Below are 14,265 nucleotides of genomic sequence, written 5' to 3' on the forward strand. Positions count from 1 at the left end.
AGCCCCAGCTGGTGAAGACAGCAGCCCGCTCCTGCCTCTGAATGCCATGGGGCTTACTGGCCCTGTTGCCCTATCCCATGGGGACCTCTGGGGGTTGACCTCCCCCAATCTTGGCGCCTCCTGGGACTGAGCTGGCAGATAAAGCCCCTGACCCCAGTGGTGCAGTCTTGGGCAGCCCCATCTGAGCTGCAAGGCCTGGTTGCTACAGGCTCCTGGTGGCCCAAGGAGATTGGTGGCACCTGCAGGTCGAACTCTTGACATGGGTCACTACCCCTGGCTGGGCCCTCCCATGTCCTGGGCCTCCTCCCTGCCCCACCCAAGAAACCTTGAGTGCAGAGGCCTTGGGGGAGCAGTTTCAGCACTGCTCACAGACTCCCCAGGGCCATACCCAGGCCCCCACTGTTCCCAAGGCCAGCTAGACGCCCTCGCAGGACAGAAATACTCAGTTCTCAGAATGCCCAAAATACCCTTGCTCCTTCCGGCCTGGACACTCCTAGGGTATTGAGTGGGCACAGCCTGGCCCTACCTCATTTGGGCCAGTGTTTGGTGCTCCCCAGTGAGATGCTGGGTGTTTTATCAGAGCCCAGAGATAGTGAATTCAGGCCAGGTGTGCCCAGTTAGTCCTTGACAGGAACCCTGGTGTCCCCTCCCCATATACCTCCCCCCAGGTCTCCCCAACCTGCAGCTCCCCTTGCCTTCATCCCTGCAGGGGATAACCATGGTGGAATTCCAGGCAAGATAGCTCTGGACAGAAGCCCTTTTAAGGCCCATAAGCCTATGGGCAGACTTGCCAGTGGGGAAACGGAGGCTCAAAGAGGACAGGCCAGTCCATAGCAGAGCTGAACTGACTCTGCTGACTAGCAAAGGGGTCCAAGAGACAAAGTCCATCCACCCCTGGGCCTCTGACCGCATGGGTCCCCGCACCACACCAATATCCTAGGATTAGCATCTGGCAGGATGGGTAGGGGCTGAAACCCAAGCTGCAGCGGGCAAGCGAGCAGGAGCACATTCCTGGGCAGCGGGGCCAGGTCAGCAGGAGGACAGGCCCTGCTCTGTGGCCCAGATGCTGTGCCTTGAGGAATGGGTCCCCTGTGTGGGCCCCAGGCCTCTGAGGCCCTACACAGAAACGGAGCTGAGGCCCAAGGAAGGCCACACCCCTATCTGCCTGCCCCCAGAGCCCTACTCTGCTCCTGGCCCTGAGCCTGGGAGGCATGCAAGCCTAGGTGCCCAGAGCTGCCCAACGGCCTGCCTCCTGAGGTCCTCAGGGTGTGAAGTCTCCTCAGGTCAGGGTCCTATCCTGACAAAATGCTTAAGCCCCCAATTGCACATAGTGCTGATATTCTAGGCCCCCGCAAACTCTTCAGGGGTCCAGAGAGGGGCCTGCTCCATGTTAGGACAGGTGTATCCCCTGGGCTCTGGTGACACAGGAAGGAAGTCACAGAATGCAGCCTCTGCCCCCAGAAGCAGAGGACAACAATATGTGATTTTATAAAAAGGGAAACTGAGGCCTGACAGAAGGAAGAGGCTTAACCAGGACTTCACAAACCATTGACAGGGAATTTCAGGCATCCACAGGGAAGACAGTTCTGCAAGGCCTTTTAGCGATACCTCACCCCTTGTGGGCCACAGCCTTGGCTGCCACTCAGTTTGGGGTTGTAGGTGGAATGCCTGGTGGGGACCTGGCCAGGAAGGAAGAACGATGTTCCCTGAGAAAGAGGTGTAAACTGAGACCCTGAATGGGGACATGCAGCTGGGCTGCCAGGCACGGTGGCCTGGACCCTTCTCTGAGAGTGCTGGGAGCTGGGATGGTTCCGGAGCAGAAGACTCAGGGAAAGCCTGTCACTGCCGGCACCTCGGCGACCCCAACTGTATTTGGCAACTATGGGAGCAAATGTGTGTCAGGTGCTGAGTTCTCTCGGCTGGGCCCTGGGGGGCCAGGCATAGAGGGGCCTAGGGCCACACCCTGGTGGCTGCAAGTGGAGGGGAGGCACGAGGAGCAAGACCGACAAGAGGGGACCAGAGCCTGGCCAGGAGGACACGGCCCCTGAGTAGATCTGCATACATGAACACTCACAGAGAAGAGCCTCCAACTCCCTGGTTAGGGGGTGGGTGTGAGGAGGGAGAAGGAGTAGTAAGCATACCTCAGACCTCAATGCTACTCTGACTCAGTTTATTCTCACTCTAGCCTGTGATGAGGGTCTGACACAGTGCAGTAGAGGAAACAAAGGGATGGGGCTGCAGAAGAGCCAGGAACCCCCCACCCCACAAGGCCTGGCAACCCTGCAGCATCGCCCACTAACGCCCAGCCCAGGCAGCCTAGTAGTGGGATCCTGAGGCCCCAAGAGCCCCCACTGGCAAATGACCTCAGAGAGCTAAAAACAGGCGATGACTTCACCCAGGCTGGCGGGCAGGCAGGAGCGGGAGTCAGCCGATGATCACAGGAAGGCCTGGCCCCCGTTACACACGCCTGGGCACACATGCAGATGAGGACCTGGACATGCGTGCGTGTACCTGGTGCTTCCAACAGGGACATGTGCACAGATGTGTGTGTGTATGTGCGTGTAAGCACCCAGCCTGGCCCCCAGGCCCAAGCGCGTCAATCTGCATGTTGTCCTAACAGCCCCCAGACACAGTGCGCACTGCCCCCAGAGGGACTTGCACATGCTGACACATCCCCGTCACCTCCTCCTGTCTCCCACTCCTGTGTCCAGACTGCCTGGACACCCACTCAACCACCCACTCCGGGGGCTCTCAGAGCTGGCAGCAGAGTGGGGAACCAAAGCCTGATGACCAGCACATAGTTGGCACTCAACAGAGGCAGCTGACCGGGGTGCCTACATCCTCATCTGACCTTGAGACCCTGCTCTAGGGCCACATGTCCACCTATCCAGGGCAGCACACCCAGAGACCCCTGGCCCTACAACTCAGGTCCCCCCGGCACTCCAGACATGAGCACCAGCCTGGACACAAAACCCCCAGCCCTTCACATCCCAAATCTTGCCAAATCCTGTCAACTGTATCTTGTCACCCATCCCCAGCCCTAGCTTCATTCTTGCCCCTCTTCCTGGGACCACTGACCTGCCTCCCATAGCCTACCTCCAGGGCCCAAACTGTCCCCCGGCGCTCCCATCCATGGTCCACCTGGTCATGGTCTACAGGCCTGGCCCAGAGTGGGGCTGCTGTCCAGACCTGGGGTTTCCCAAGAGCTCCCTTGAACTTGTGGAAGGGGCCTGGCCCAAGACTCCAAGCCCCCGGGGCCAGAGTGGCCAGTCCTCAGAAAGGTAAACACAGCCAGCCACCACTGCTCTCAAGAGGGTCCCCTAGGCCCTGTCACACACCCAGGGCTTGGCTTCCTCATATGGAAACAGAAAGCACCCAGGATATCAAGGCCAAAGGACAAGCAGGATAGTGCCAGTCCCACCTTCATGGCCAGATCTAAGGGACGTGGGGAGTAGAATACAAGATGTGGGCCAACGTACAGAGGGGCCGCCACCGGGGCAAAAGCCCACAACCACCTCTGAGGTACATGTGGGAATGGCAGAGAGAGGGAACGGGGAAACAAGCCAAGTCTTAATGGGGGAGGGGGGCTGGACTGGAGTCCCAGAGGCATGGATCTATGTCACCAACCGCACTTCACAGATGAGCACCCATGGTACATATCGTGAAGAGCAAGCCTCGAGACAGGTGCCCCACCCTGCCCATGGTCCCACCGTACACACAGGGAATGGGTTAAGGTAGGATCCCACACCTGGCTCCCACAATTCCCAGTCCTGGCCCGAAGACGGCACAAGACAGCTAGCACTGAATGAATGGAGGGAGGGAGGGAGGGAGGGAGGGAGGGAGGAGTGAAGGAATGAATGTGTTCCCCTATCCCCTCCACCGAGCACAGCCATCCCTGATAAGAGTCCAAGACAATCCAGGCTGGCATCTCTCTCCACAGAGCAAGCCCTTGGCCACCACAGATGCCCTCTCTTGATGCCCAGAGGCTCTGCCCAGCCCAGGCAGATGGGGAGCTCACCCCTCCAGAGCAGAAGCCGCCTGCCAGGGCCTGCAGTCCACACTGAGTGGCCAAGAGACCAAGGGGCAGTGGGTGCCCACAGACTGGGGAAGCAAGGTTGTGGGGGATAGCAGGGCTGGCTGTCACCCACCCCAGTTTCTCCAAGCCCAGCCCGCATTTATCAGCTACACAGCAGCCCCAACTCCCCCCAGCTGACCCTTCATCTCTGGGATGGTCAGTGGCCTGACCCTAGGGGCCATACCATACAGCAGGCAGAAACCCAGCTGCCAGGGAGAGGCAGGTGTGACCCGGCCCCCAATGACAAGGGGCCTGGGGCAGTTGCTCCTCCAGTTGGCCTCAGTTTCCCTGCCTGTTACTGGACCGCAAACCCTGTAAGCAGGAGGTGCTGGCTGCCCACATGCCTCCCTCCCGCTCCCTCCCAGCACTGGGAGGCTGACTCCCCGGGTTTTCCTCGGAGACCCCCGCTCCTGCCTCCGCACGTGGGCAGGGTCCTCCTCCACCCCTCCCCTCACGTGCGCTGCCGCGGCAGACAGGGCTTCCATTAAAGCTCCGGAAGCTCCTCGCAGGTCCCCAGAGTCGGAGCCCGCGCTAAGAGTGCGGAGGGGAGGGGAGGCCCACCGAGCCCCCCAGGGAGCTGGAGGCCTAGCCCGGCTGCCCTCTCCGGACTCCGCATCCCTCCCGCACAGAGGGGCTGCTCAGGAAGGACCTCACCAACCACCCCGACCCCAGGCACCTGTCCTGGGCGCTGCCCTGGGGTGCACCCACCCCGATCCCGGCCTCGCTTCCCCGCGCCGAGTCGCACCGCCCGGGGCCCGGCGCCCGGTCCCCAGAAACCCCGCGGCCCCGCCCCGCGCCTTGCACACCCCCCCGGGCGGCGCGCTCACTCCGCCGCCCCGCCCGCCCCGGGGCCGAACGCGCTGGCCCAAAGCGCAGACAATAGCCTTCTCCGGCCGGCGGCTCCGCGGAACAAAAGCGGGTCCTCCCGGGAAGGCCGGCGCCCCGCCCTCCGCCGCCGGGCCCCCGGGACGGTGCCCCCACGCATAAGACCAAGTTCCCTCCAACCTGTCTGAGTTCGGCCGGCATCGGGCCGGGCTCGTGGGTGGTGGGGGCGCGGGCCGGTAAGGACGGCGGCGGCGGCGGCGGCGGCGGCAGCTGAACCGGGCTCGGCTCCGGCGCCTCGGCCGCTCGGGCTCGGGCTCGGCGGACTCGCTCCCCGCGGGGGCGGATCTGGCGGCGGTCACGGCGAGCAGCCAATGGAGCGGGGCCGCGCCCAGGCGGGGCGGGGCGGGGGCCGGTGGGGCGGGGCGAGGTCCCGCCCCCGCCCCGCGCGGGGCGCTGCTGCCGCTGCCAGAGCGGGGCTGGGGTCGCCCCTTAACTCCCGGGCGGCCGGCCTGGCCTGGCCTCCCCGTCCCTCCACTTCCCCTGCGGGGGTGACATTTTCCCGCCTAGTGACTTTGGCCGAGTCCTGCTTCCCGGGCCTCATTCTGCCTCCAGTAAAAGAACTCACAGGCCCCTCCCCCTGTAGTTAGGGAAACTGAGTTCTGGCAGAGCTGGGGCCAGTGCGGCCATCCTCTTTGGCACAGGCTGCTATCCTGACCCCAATGTTTCCCCCTGCTGTAAAATGAGGACTGATCAGACAGTAGTTATAGCGATGTCAGCATGACAAAGTCTCTCAGATGTCCCTGATCTGGCCCCAGGCCCTTGCCCAAACCCCAGCACAGCCCCCCAAGTAAGTGCCTTCACAGAGCTCAGTCGGGGCCTGCCAAATGGACCTGGCACTGATCCACTTTGTCTTGGGTTCTCCCCATCAAGACACAGAGGCCCAGGGTTTCCCCTACCCTCTTAGGGGTGTCAGAGCAGATCAAATGGTGTGTGCGGGGGTGCTCAGCAGTTGGGTGACCCTGGGTGAAAGCTCCCGAGGCCAAGAGGGCCTCAGACTCTTTCTCCTCCATGCTTTTGATCCACTGGGAAGTGGTTGGGGGGTGAGGGGAGTGGTATCACAGTGCCTGGTTAATCAGGACTTCTCCAAACCAGGCATGACATGAAGGTACAGCCACACCCTGGAGAGTCTGGCTGTGCTGGATGGAAACGCAGACCCAGAAGGGCTGGGCTGGGCTGGGGCCCTCTTGGGTCATACCCCACAAAGGCAAGCCAATGGCTCGTGTATCCCGAATAAGGAAACTAGGCTCTGAGATGAATAAGGGCAAGGGCCGGTGCAAGGAGGTTCCATGGGTCTGGCAAGACAGAAGGGCAAGGCCTGGGCTTCCTGCGCCCCTCCTGCTTTGCCCCAGACCCCGCTCAGAAAATCCAGCCATCCCCAGGGGCTACCCTTCTTCCTGGACATGCCATGTACATAGGCTATGCAGCCAGCATGCTCAAGCACTCTGGGTGTCCACTGCATGTCCCTCTGAGCCTCTGTCTCCCCACCTGCACAGGGGTGAGTTGCCCTGACCACTGGCCCCCTGTACCTTCCATCCATGGCAGTCCCACAGGGAGCCACCTGGAATAGAAGCAGCAGTAGGAGGACTGGACCACTGCCCTGAAGGAACTTACATTTCAGCTGCTTCTGCCTTCTCCCAAATTTCACCAGCTGCTAGTGCCCCAGCCACATACCCACCTTGGCCTAACCCGGGGCTGGCCAGGTCCCTAAAGGCATCCCCCCGACCACATGCACAAACACACACCCACTGCTTGAGGGCTGGCCCTGCTCCAGCCAGGTGTCTCCAGCGGGGAGCTCTTCCTGCTGGAGGATTAAAGGCAGGTGGCCAGGACAGTGGTGCAGCCTGGGGAGCACAGCCGTAGCCCCTGGCCTCTCAACCCCTTAGTCCCAGCGACCTGCCTTGCCACTGGCCCTGAGCTTCATAGACCCCAGCTCTGACCTTGAGGATCAGCTCCAGGCAGCCCTGGGGCTCAGCAGGTAGGTCACTAGGCATCTCCTGCTGAGACAAATCTGGGAAGCAGTTTTGGCATCAGGGCTGCCAGGCCTAGCCAGCGGATGTGGCCCCGCCTCCCCCCAATGTCCCATTAGCCCTGCCAGTCCAGCCACAGCCCTGAGAACACATGTTCTCTCCGATCTCACCCTGAGAAAACCATCTCCTCCCAAGAGACAGAAAAATCAAGGGCAGGCCAGGAGGACAGTGGGCGGGGAGAGGTCATAGCCTGAGGTCTTTAGTCCACAGCCCCCAGGAGGCCAGGGCAGCTCCAGGCTATGGGAACATCTTTCTGTGGGGTCACTGACCCTCAGCAAGGCCCTCTGGGCTGGAGGCTAAAGCCCTTTCCAGCCTGGGAGGGCTAGAAAGAGGGCCTGGCGCCTGAAGGATGGCCTTGAGGTCACTGACTGCCACTGCCCCCATGTGGCCCAGCTGAGCTGTTCCACTCCCCACCACATCTGGGGGGTGCAGGCCTCACCCTCTGGGGTGCCTGAGATCCAAGGGGTGGTGGGGGTGGCTCTTGCACCTAGACCCACCCTGCCTCAGTCCTGGCCTCCTGTGGACTGGCTCCTTGGCCCACCTCAGCACCAAAGGCTTGGAAAGACAGCTTCCCAATGGTAGGGGCTGCTGGTGGGTCTGGGCCCTCTGGAGACTATACACCATACTGGGTTGTGCGTGTGGATTGCCCACTGGCAGATGAGACCACCAAGGCTCTGGGGGTAAAGGTCACTCGCCAAGTTCCCCAACCTGACATGGACTGCTGCTTCTGGGCCCCACATGCCCTGGCTAGGCAAAGTTAGCCCAACTGGGTCAGTCTCACCCGAGACCTGCTCCCTCTCTCTCCAGCCACAGAGGTGCAGGCGGCCCCAAGCTGCCAACAGTATGTCTGGTTCCCTGGAGTGGGGGCCCAGTGACAAGAGCATGTGCTGGGGGACATACTGGGAGGAGCTCTGGCTGCCAGGTTTAGGAGGGCAATGGTGAGGGAGCTGAGTCAGAGAAACAGAACACCACTGGGAGGGCCCTCTAGGGTCACTCTGTGAGGAACCCTGGGGACTCAGTAGGCCGTGGCCCCCTAGGCCTCTGGGTCTGGTAGTGAGGAGGTGCAACAGTGAGAGGTCTGTGGGGTGGAGTCCCACCCAGGGCCCTCCTTCTCCTGGCTCCTGGGACAGCTCTGCCCTGCCTTGTGCCTCAGTCAGTACTGTGATCTGAAAAATCACACCAAACTCCAGGCCTCCCACGTTTTCTTGTTCTGCCCCTACCATCCCATAAACCAAGTGCTCTTGTGCCCCATCCATAAGTCAGGCACTGGGGTACAGTGCCTGGAGGGAGGGGTCCAGGCCATTTACTCCTGACTTTAGAGGCCTTAGGGCCTGGCCACAGAGGAGACAGGGCTTCACGCCTCTTGGGGCTGAGCAGGGGCCTGAGCCCAGTTTAAGGGCATTGGCTGGTGGAGAAATGGAGGCTCCGGGTCACCCTCTGAGACGTAGGCAGAGCCCGGGGCCTTGCTCAAGCCTTCCTCTAGAGCTGACTCACTGATGCATACGACGAAGGAGGAAACCACAGCAAGGAGACTCCAGGGCGGGTAAAACCCTCAGTGTCACCAGGGTGACTGCAGAGCTGCCCAGAATAGACTTTGCCCAGCTACCTGGGCTCTGAGGACTCACTTGAGTGGAGGGTGCCATTCTGAGGGTTGGGCTGTGTCCTGCCCATTCATCACATGGCGTCCTGCACACCGAAGTGAAACTTCCAGCCCCCTTGGGATCCCATTCTCCTCCCCTCCTCAGAGGCCTCAGGATATCTTGCAATAAGTCATTCAATACTGGCTTGTAGTCCAAGGCCCCTTGATTGTTTCCCTACTTGGCCATTTTCACCCATTTGGAGTCACTGGGGTGTTACCTGCAGGACCAGCTGTTGCCAGGCCATTGGCAAGGGCTGCCCACTGCCCACACCACCACTGCCCATGCCAGGCTGCTGGGCACGCTCCAGCTGCAGGGCAACATGGCGCCGCTCCTGCTCCAGGGCTCGCGTCAGTCGCTCAAAGCGGGCCTCCTGCTCTTTCACCGAGGCCAGAATGCTGGCAGCCGAGTGCACGTTGCAGTCCTCCATGACCAGGATGCCAGCAGGCTGCAGGCAAAGCAGAGCAAGGTCAGGGTGGGGCCAAGACAGAGGCCTGGAGAGGCCATCATAGGCCCCATGCCCACCCCACTCACAGATCATACAACTCATTCCCAGACCAGAGCATCCAGCTCTCCAGAGAGAAGCCGCATTGATTAAATTCTAAATTAAAAGCCATTAATCCGAGGCTGGCTGGAAGCAGCCGGCTCCCTCCCTGTGGAGTGTGGGGGCTCTGAGCTGGGAGCCCCTGCTTCCTGCCAGGTTCAGCAGAACCACTGACTGGGCGTCCCAGAGCCCTCTGGGAAGGGAAGGGTAGGAAGAGCTGGCGTGACGACCTCTCAGATCCCAGGCCCTCTGCTGCCCACAGCACATGCCAGCTCATCCCAACCTCATGGGGCCAGCACAGGCCCAACTCTCGGAGGCAGTGCTCCAGCCCAGAGAAGGCAGGGCCCCCAGCCATAGCCACACAGCTGGTGCACCAGTGGGCAGGGAGAGAGAAGCCGCTCCACAGCCGCCAGGGACACCTGGGCAGGTGAGGGGATGACACCGGCCTGCGGACCAGCAGTTAGGCCTCCACTCACAGCCACGCTGGCTGGGAACAAGGGTGCTATCTACCCACATGACAGAGTAAAAATTGAGTACAGCCTGGTTGGGATTCTGCACTCAGAAGTGGTCCAGGCGCCTCACGCCGGATCTGGAGGGAAGGTGGAGGGCAGGGTCCCAGGCGTCTGAGGCCCAGTCTGTGGGGAGGGTCAGGCCTGCCTGGGCCCCTGCCCGGTGCTGCCCCTGAGGGCCCCAGGGTGGTGGGTAGGGGTGGCAGGAACTCAGCAGCTGCAACCACAAACCAGCACTCTTCTCGCTGCTTGCTCCCTGGCTGCCCAGCATATTTGTTCTTCATGAGCAAAAAGAAGCAGGGGAAGTATATGGAGCCCAGACCTGCACATAGCAGCAGGCCAGCAGGCGGAGGGCAGGCCATGTGCTCAGGGCCTCCTCCTGGTTCAGCCCACACCAGCCGGCTGAGGCAGACTCTGCTGGCCCTGGGGCCCCTGCACAACACAGGGCTTGAGCTTAGAGACACAGAGCAGTGGGCAGCACCCTTGGAAGGCCAGCTGCAAGAACTGAACCCTAGAAAGGAGGGGTCGGTGCTGGGCCTGGCCATCGGTACCAGCTGAGCCAGGGACAGGGTTGGGGGGCATGCGTGTACATAGAGTTGAAGACACCATGGAGCCCAGCCCACTGTGAAGCTGGGGAAACCAAGGCCCAGTGAAGCAAAAGGCCAGCATAGGTCCCAGAAGCTAAGTTTCATTTTCCCAGCACCTGTCATGCAAATAAAACAGGCAGTGTGACCCAGCAGAGGGGCAGCGAAGTCAGTATGTTGGGCTGGGAGAGGCGGTGGCCATCATGGGGGGAGGGGAGGAGCTTGCGGGGGATGAAGAAAGTGAGGTATAGACTGGGTTCTTTGGCCAGCGGGGAGTAAGGGACAAAGAGCATGGCATGTCCATGGCTGTGGGCACACAGCCTCCTGGGCACACCCACTGCTACCTGGGTACCAGCCACAGATGCACGCAGCCCCACACTTGGTGCTACTCAGACAGTAGAGTAGGCCTTGTGCAGGATGGACTGAAGCTGGTGGCCCCAGGCAAGCATGGTGGGGTCTTCCTCCCTGGGGGGCAGGGGGTGGAGCCAGGTCACTCAAGCCCTTGGTCGAAGTATGGGTCTCAAGGCCCTGGGAGGTGGTGATCAGGATATCTGTGGGCCGTGGGGCACCTGGGTGGCTCAGATGGTTAAGCGTCTGCCTTTGGCTCAGGTCATGATCCTGGGGTCCTGGGATCGAGTCCCGCATTGGGCTCCCTGCTGGGTGGGGAGCCTGCTTCTCCCTCTGCCTCTGCCTCTCTCTCTCTCTGCCTCTCATGAATAAATAAAAGATTAAAAAAAAAAAAAGGATATCTGTGGGCCTCATACCTAGGAGGTGACTTCCTCCTTCCTTGTGCCAGGACATGGATTCCTGACTGACCTCAGGCTCCCCTTCAGACCAGGCTGGGGCTGCAGACCCTGGGGACAGCCCCAGCCTCCAGCTTCCCTGCCCTGGGCCCTCCAGCATGTTCCAACTCTGGGCTCCAAGGAACTCCCCCGTAGAGGGGGCCCACTTGCTCTGGCAGGGGCCCAGAAATCTAAGGCAGTGAGAAGGTAGCCAAACCCCACAATGACCTTCCCATTGCCCAGTTCTCTCAGCTGGAGCTAAATGACTGTGTGTCTCCCAGGAGACACCCCCAAATGCCAGCCAGCTTGGAGGAAGAGTACCGTGTAACCATCCACAAAGAGCAGAGACTCTGGGTCTGGGGCCCATGCTCTCTGCCTCAGCCTGACGGTGCACCCCTCTATCTGCATGTGGGTGGGGATGCTGGGCCTGTAGTCCACAGCCTCCTCACCTCGGTGGCCTTGAGGGCAGCCCTGGGGTATGCAAGAGGGAGGCTGCTGGCTGGCGGCATCTAGGAAGCAGGGAAGACCTAAGCCTACTCCCCTGACATGGTGGCCTTCCTGGGTCCGAGGTATACGGCCTGTGCACAGGAGCACGTGTGGGTACAGGTGAGCTGGGCCAGCACTCCAGAGGGCGGCTTTTCTGATGATAACTCAAAATGCTATTTTTATATTAAAACAATAAATATGTAATGACATGGAAAGCAAACTGTACATGAATTTTTTTAAGATTTTATTTATTTATTTGAGAGAGAGAGCACAAGCAGGGGGAGGGGCAGAGGGAGAGGGAGAAGCAGACTCCCCGCACAGACATGGGGCTCGATCCCAGGATTCTGGGATCACGACCTGAGCCAAACGCAGACGCTTAATGGACTGAGCCACCCAGGCGCCCCTGTACATGATTTTTTAAGATTGACCACGAGACTGTAAAGACATCATCCCCAGAGGGGCATCAGGGAGGGGCCCTATCCTGGGGAGGGCCCGAGGCCAGCAGGGAAGTGCCATGCTTGCAGGGGTCTCAGCTGACCCTTAATTTCCTCTCTGGCCAGTGTCATCACAGCTTCCATTCACCTGGCAAGGGCCCCACACTGCCCATCAGCCAGAGCCCTCACAACCCTCATCCAGACCCTAGCTGCTGGCTTTGCAGTCCCTGGTGCAGGCTGCTCACCATGCCCGACCTCCCAGGAACGAACATGGAATGCAGAGCCAGCCTCACTGGCCCCAGGCAGGAATGAAGGCAGTGAACCTGGGGTAAACCTATCTTTGCCTGGACATCCCACAAGTGATCCCAGGTGGACACATTGCTGAATGGATGAAGGGATGGAAGGACAGAAGGCTGGATGGATGGGGAAATGGATGAACGAGTTAATGGACGTGTGGATAGGAGGGTGAGTAGGTGGTTGTGCGAGAGGATGGTGGTGGACAGAGAGGTGGGTGGAGAGTCAGATGGGCAGGTGAATGGGTGTAAGGTGGTGGGTGGGTGGAGAGTCAGAAGGGCAGGTGAATGAGTAGGTGGGTAGTGGGTGGGTGGAGAATCAGATGGGCAGGTGAATGGGTGTAAAGTGGTGGGTGGGTGGAGAGTGAGATGGGCAGGTGAATGAGTAGGTGGGTAGTGGGTGGGTGGAGAATCAGATGGGCAGGTGAATGGGTGTAAGGTGGTGGGTGGGTGGAGAGTCAGATGGGTGGATGAATGGGTGGGCGGGTAGATAAGAACAAGGCTCTGAAATGCTGCTGGGCAGGGGGAGCGTGGACCCTGAGCACTTTGGGGCACAACTGTGGCTAACACTCGGTCCACCAGGAAAGCAAAGGCACCACCAGAGGAGCTAGGGGGAGATGCCGAGCCTTCCCCTGAAACCTAAACCCACATTTGACGTCTTCCTGCTGACCCAGACATTCTTCCTCACAAGGAGTCCAGCCAAACCCTGCTCCAGAAAATCAAATTATGGGGCCCGAGTCCAATCTGGGTTGAGGAATTAGAGGAATTTCCCAAGGGTCAGGCCGGCAGGGGGAGGCAGGCAGGAGGCCTGGGCTCCAGTCCCGACTCCTCGCCGGCCATCTGTCGGCACACGGCCAGCTGTCCCCCAAGAGGGAAGAGAGGACTGGCCACTGGGCAAACCTCATTCTGCCCCCGCCCCCCATCTAGATAGGGAAGTGGTGTGAGCAGAAGCAGAACCCTGGCCTGGTGGCTCCAAAGCCCACTTTGCCTGGGAGGGCATCACGTCCCCCACCCTTAACACTGCCAGCATGGTGACTTGCTCCCAGCACGGCTGGCCAGGCCTCATGGGGGCCCATCTTTACCCTGTCACCCCTACTGTGGTCAGACAGTGCCCGCAGCTGCAGGGATAGCTTCTGGCCAGCCCAGAAGGATGGGCACTGAGCCAAGGCTGGAGCAGGAGGCCTGGGCCGGGGAGTTCACACAGGGCGGAGTCCGTGTCTGTCCATCCCCGCCAGGACCACAGTGTTGCTCGGAAGTCAGTGTCAGGCCTGGGGTGTCTGGGCGGGAGGAGGCTGTTCTTAACCTCAAAGCAGTGGGACAAACTGCCAAGGAAAGACAGAGCAGCTCAACTTTGTGAGAACCAAGCATTTCTGTACATCCCCCGCCAAAACAGCATCACGGACTGTGGTTATGGTGTTTTGGTTTGGGTTTTAAAGTGACACCGTTTACAGTAACATATGCAGGGCGTGTTTCAGACGAAAGACAGGCAATGGCTTTTCTTCTAGACCTTGACTTCATCACGGCAGAAGCTGGTGAGGGGCACACGGGGAGGCATCACACTAGGTCCCTCTACTTCTGTGCATTTGCAATTTTCCATAATAGAAGGTGGGAGAAAAAGATATAAAGACAACCAAAAGACAATCGACACATTGGGATCAGGTCTTTGTGACAACCAGCAGTAAAGTGACACCCTTCATCTCTAAAGCACTCTTGCAAATCAATAAGAAAAAACCAGAACCTCAACTTTAACTGTGTAAAGGCTATAAACAAGGGATGTGGCCAGAGACATAAGATGCAAAGCAATGAGCATGGAAACCAGCAAGTGTGCCCACGTCCTGACTACAAGGAGATGCAGATGCGTCTCAGGTCACTGAGACACTCTGGGTAGCAGAGTTCTGCACCTACCAGTGTTGCCAGCGTTCAGGGAGGTGCTGAGTTACTGCTACAATTGAAGGTAAGGAAGAGACAGAAAAGCAGCAAGTGAAGGAGGAGGCCTGGGAATTCAGCTC

General features: G+C 60.0%; 1 protein-coding gene across 10 annotated transcripts in view; it reads right to left on the reverse strand.

Annotated features, from left to right (window-relative positions):
* Positions 1 to 14,265, reverse strand: part of ARVCF (ARVCF delta catenin family member) — a 51,590-nt gene that overhangs the window by 12,399 nt on the left and 24,926 nt on the right. For 7 of the 10 annotated variants that reach the window (XM_081801642.1, XM_081801646.1, XM_081801643.1 and 4 more), the window contains exon 3: positions 8,845 to 9,072. The exons of 1 other annotated variant lie outside the window; for it this stretch is intronic. In XM_081801642.1, coding sequence (XP_081657768.1) covers positions 8,845 to 9,054 — 210 coding nt within the window. In that variant the 5' untranslated portion in view covers positions 9,055 to 9,072. Of the gene's footprint in view, positions 1 to 5,080; positions 5,225 to 8,844; positions 9,073 to 14,265 lie in introns of those variants that run through there. 2 more of the 10 variants (XM_031019654.2, XM_006748646.3) reach the window with 1 other exon arrangement.

Source organism: Leptonychotes weddellii, chromosome 13 (genome assembly GCF_054177405.1).
Source record: "Leptonychotes weddellii isolate Sample4059 chromosome 13, ASM5417740v2, whole genome shotgun sequence".
Taxonomy (NCBI): domain Eukaryota; kingdom Metazoa; phylum Chordata; class Mammalia; order Carnivora; family Phocidae; genus Leptonychotes; species Leptonychotes weddellii.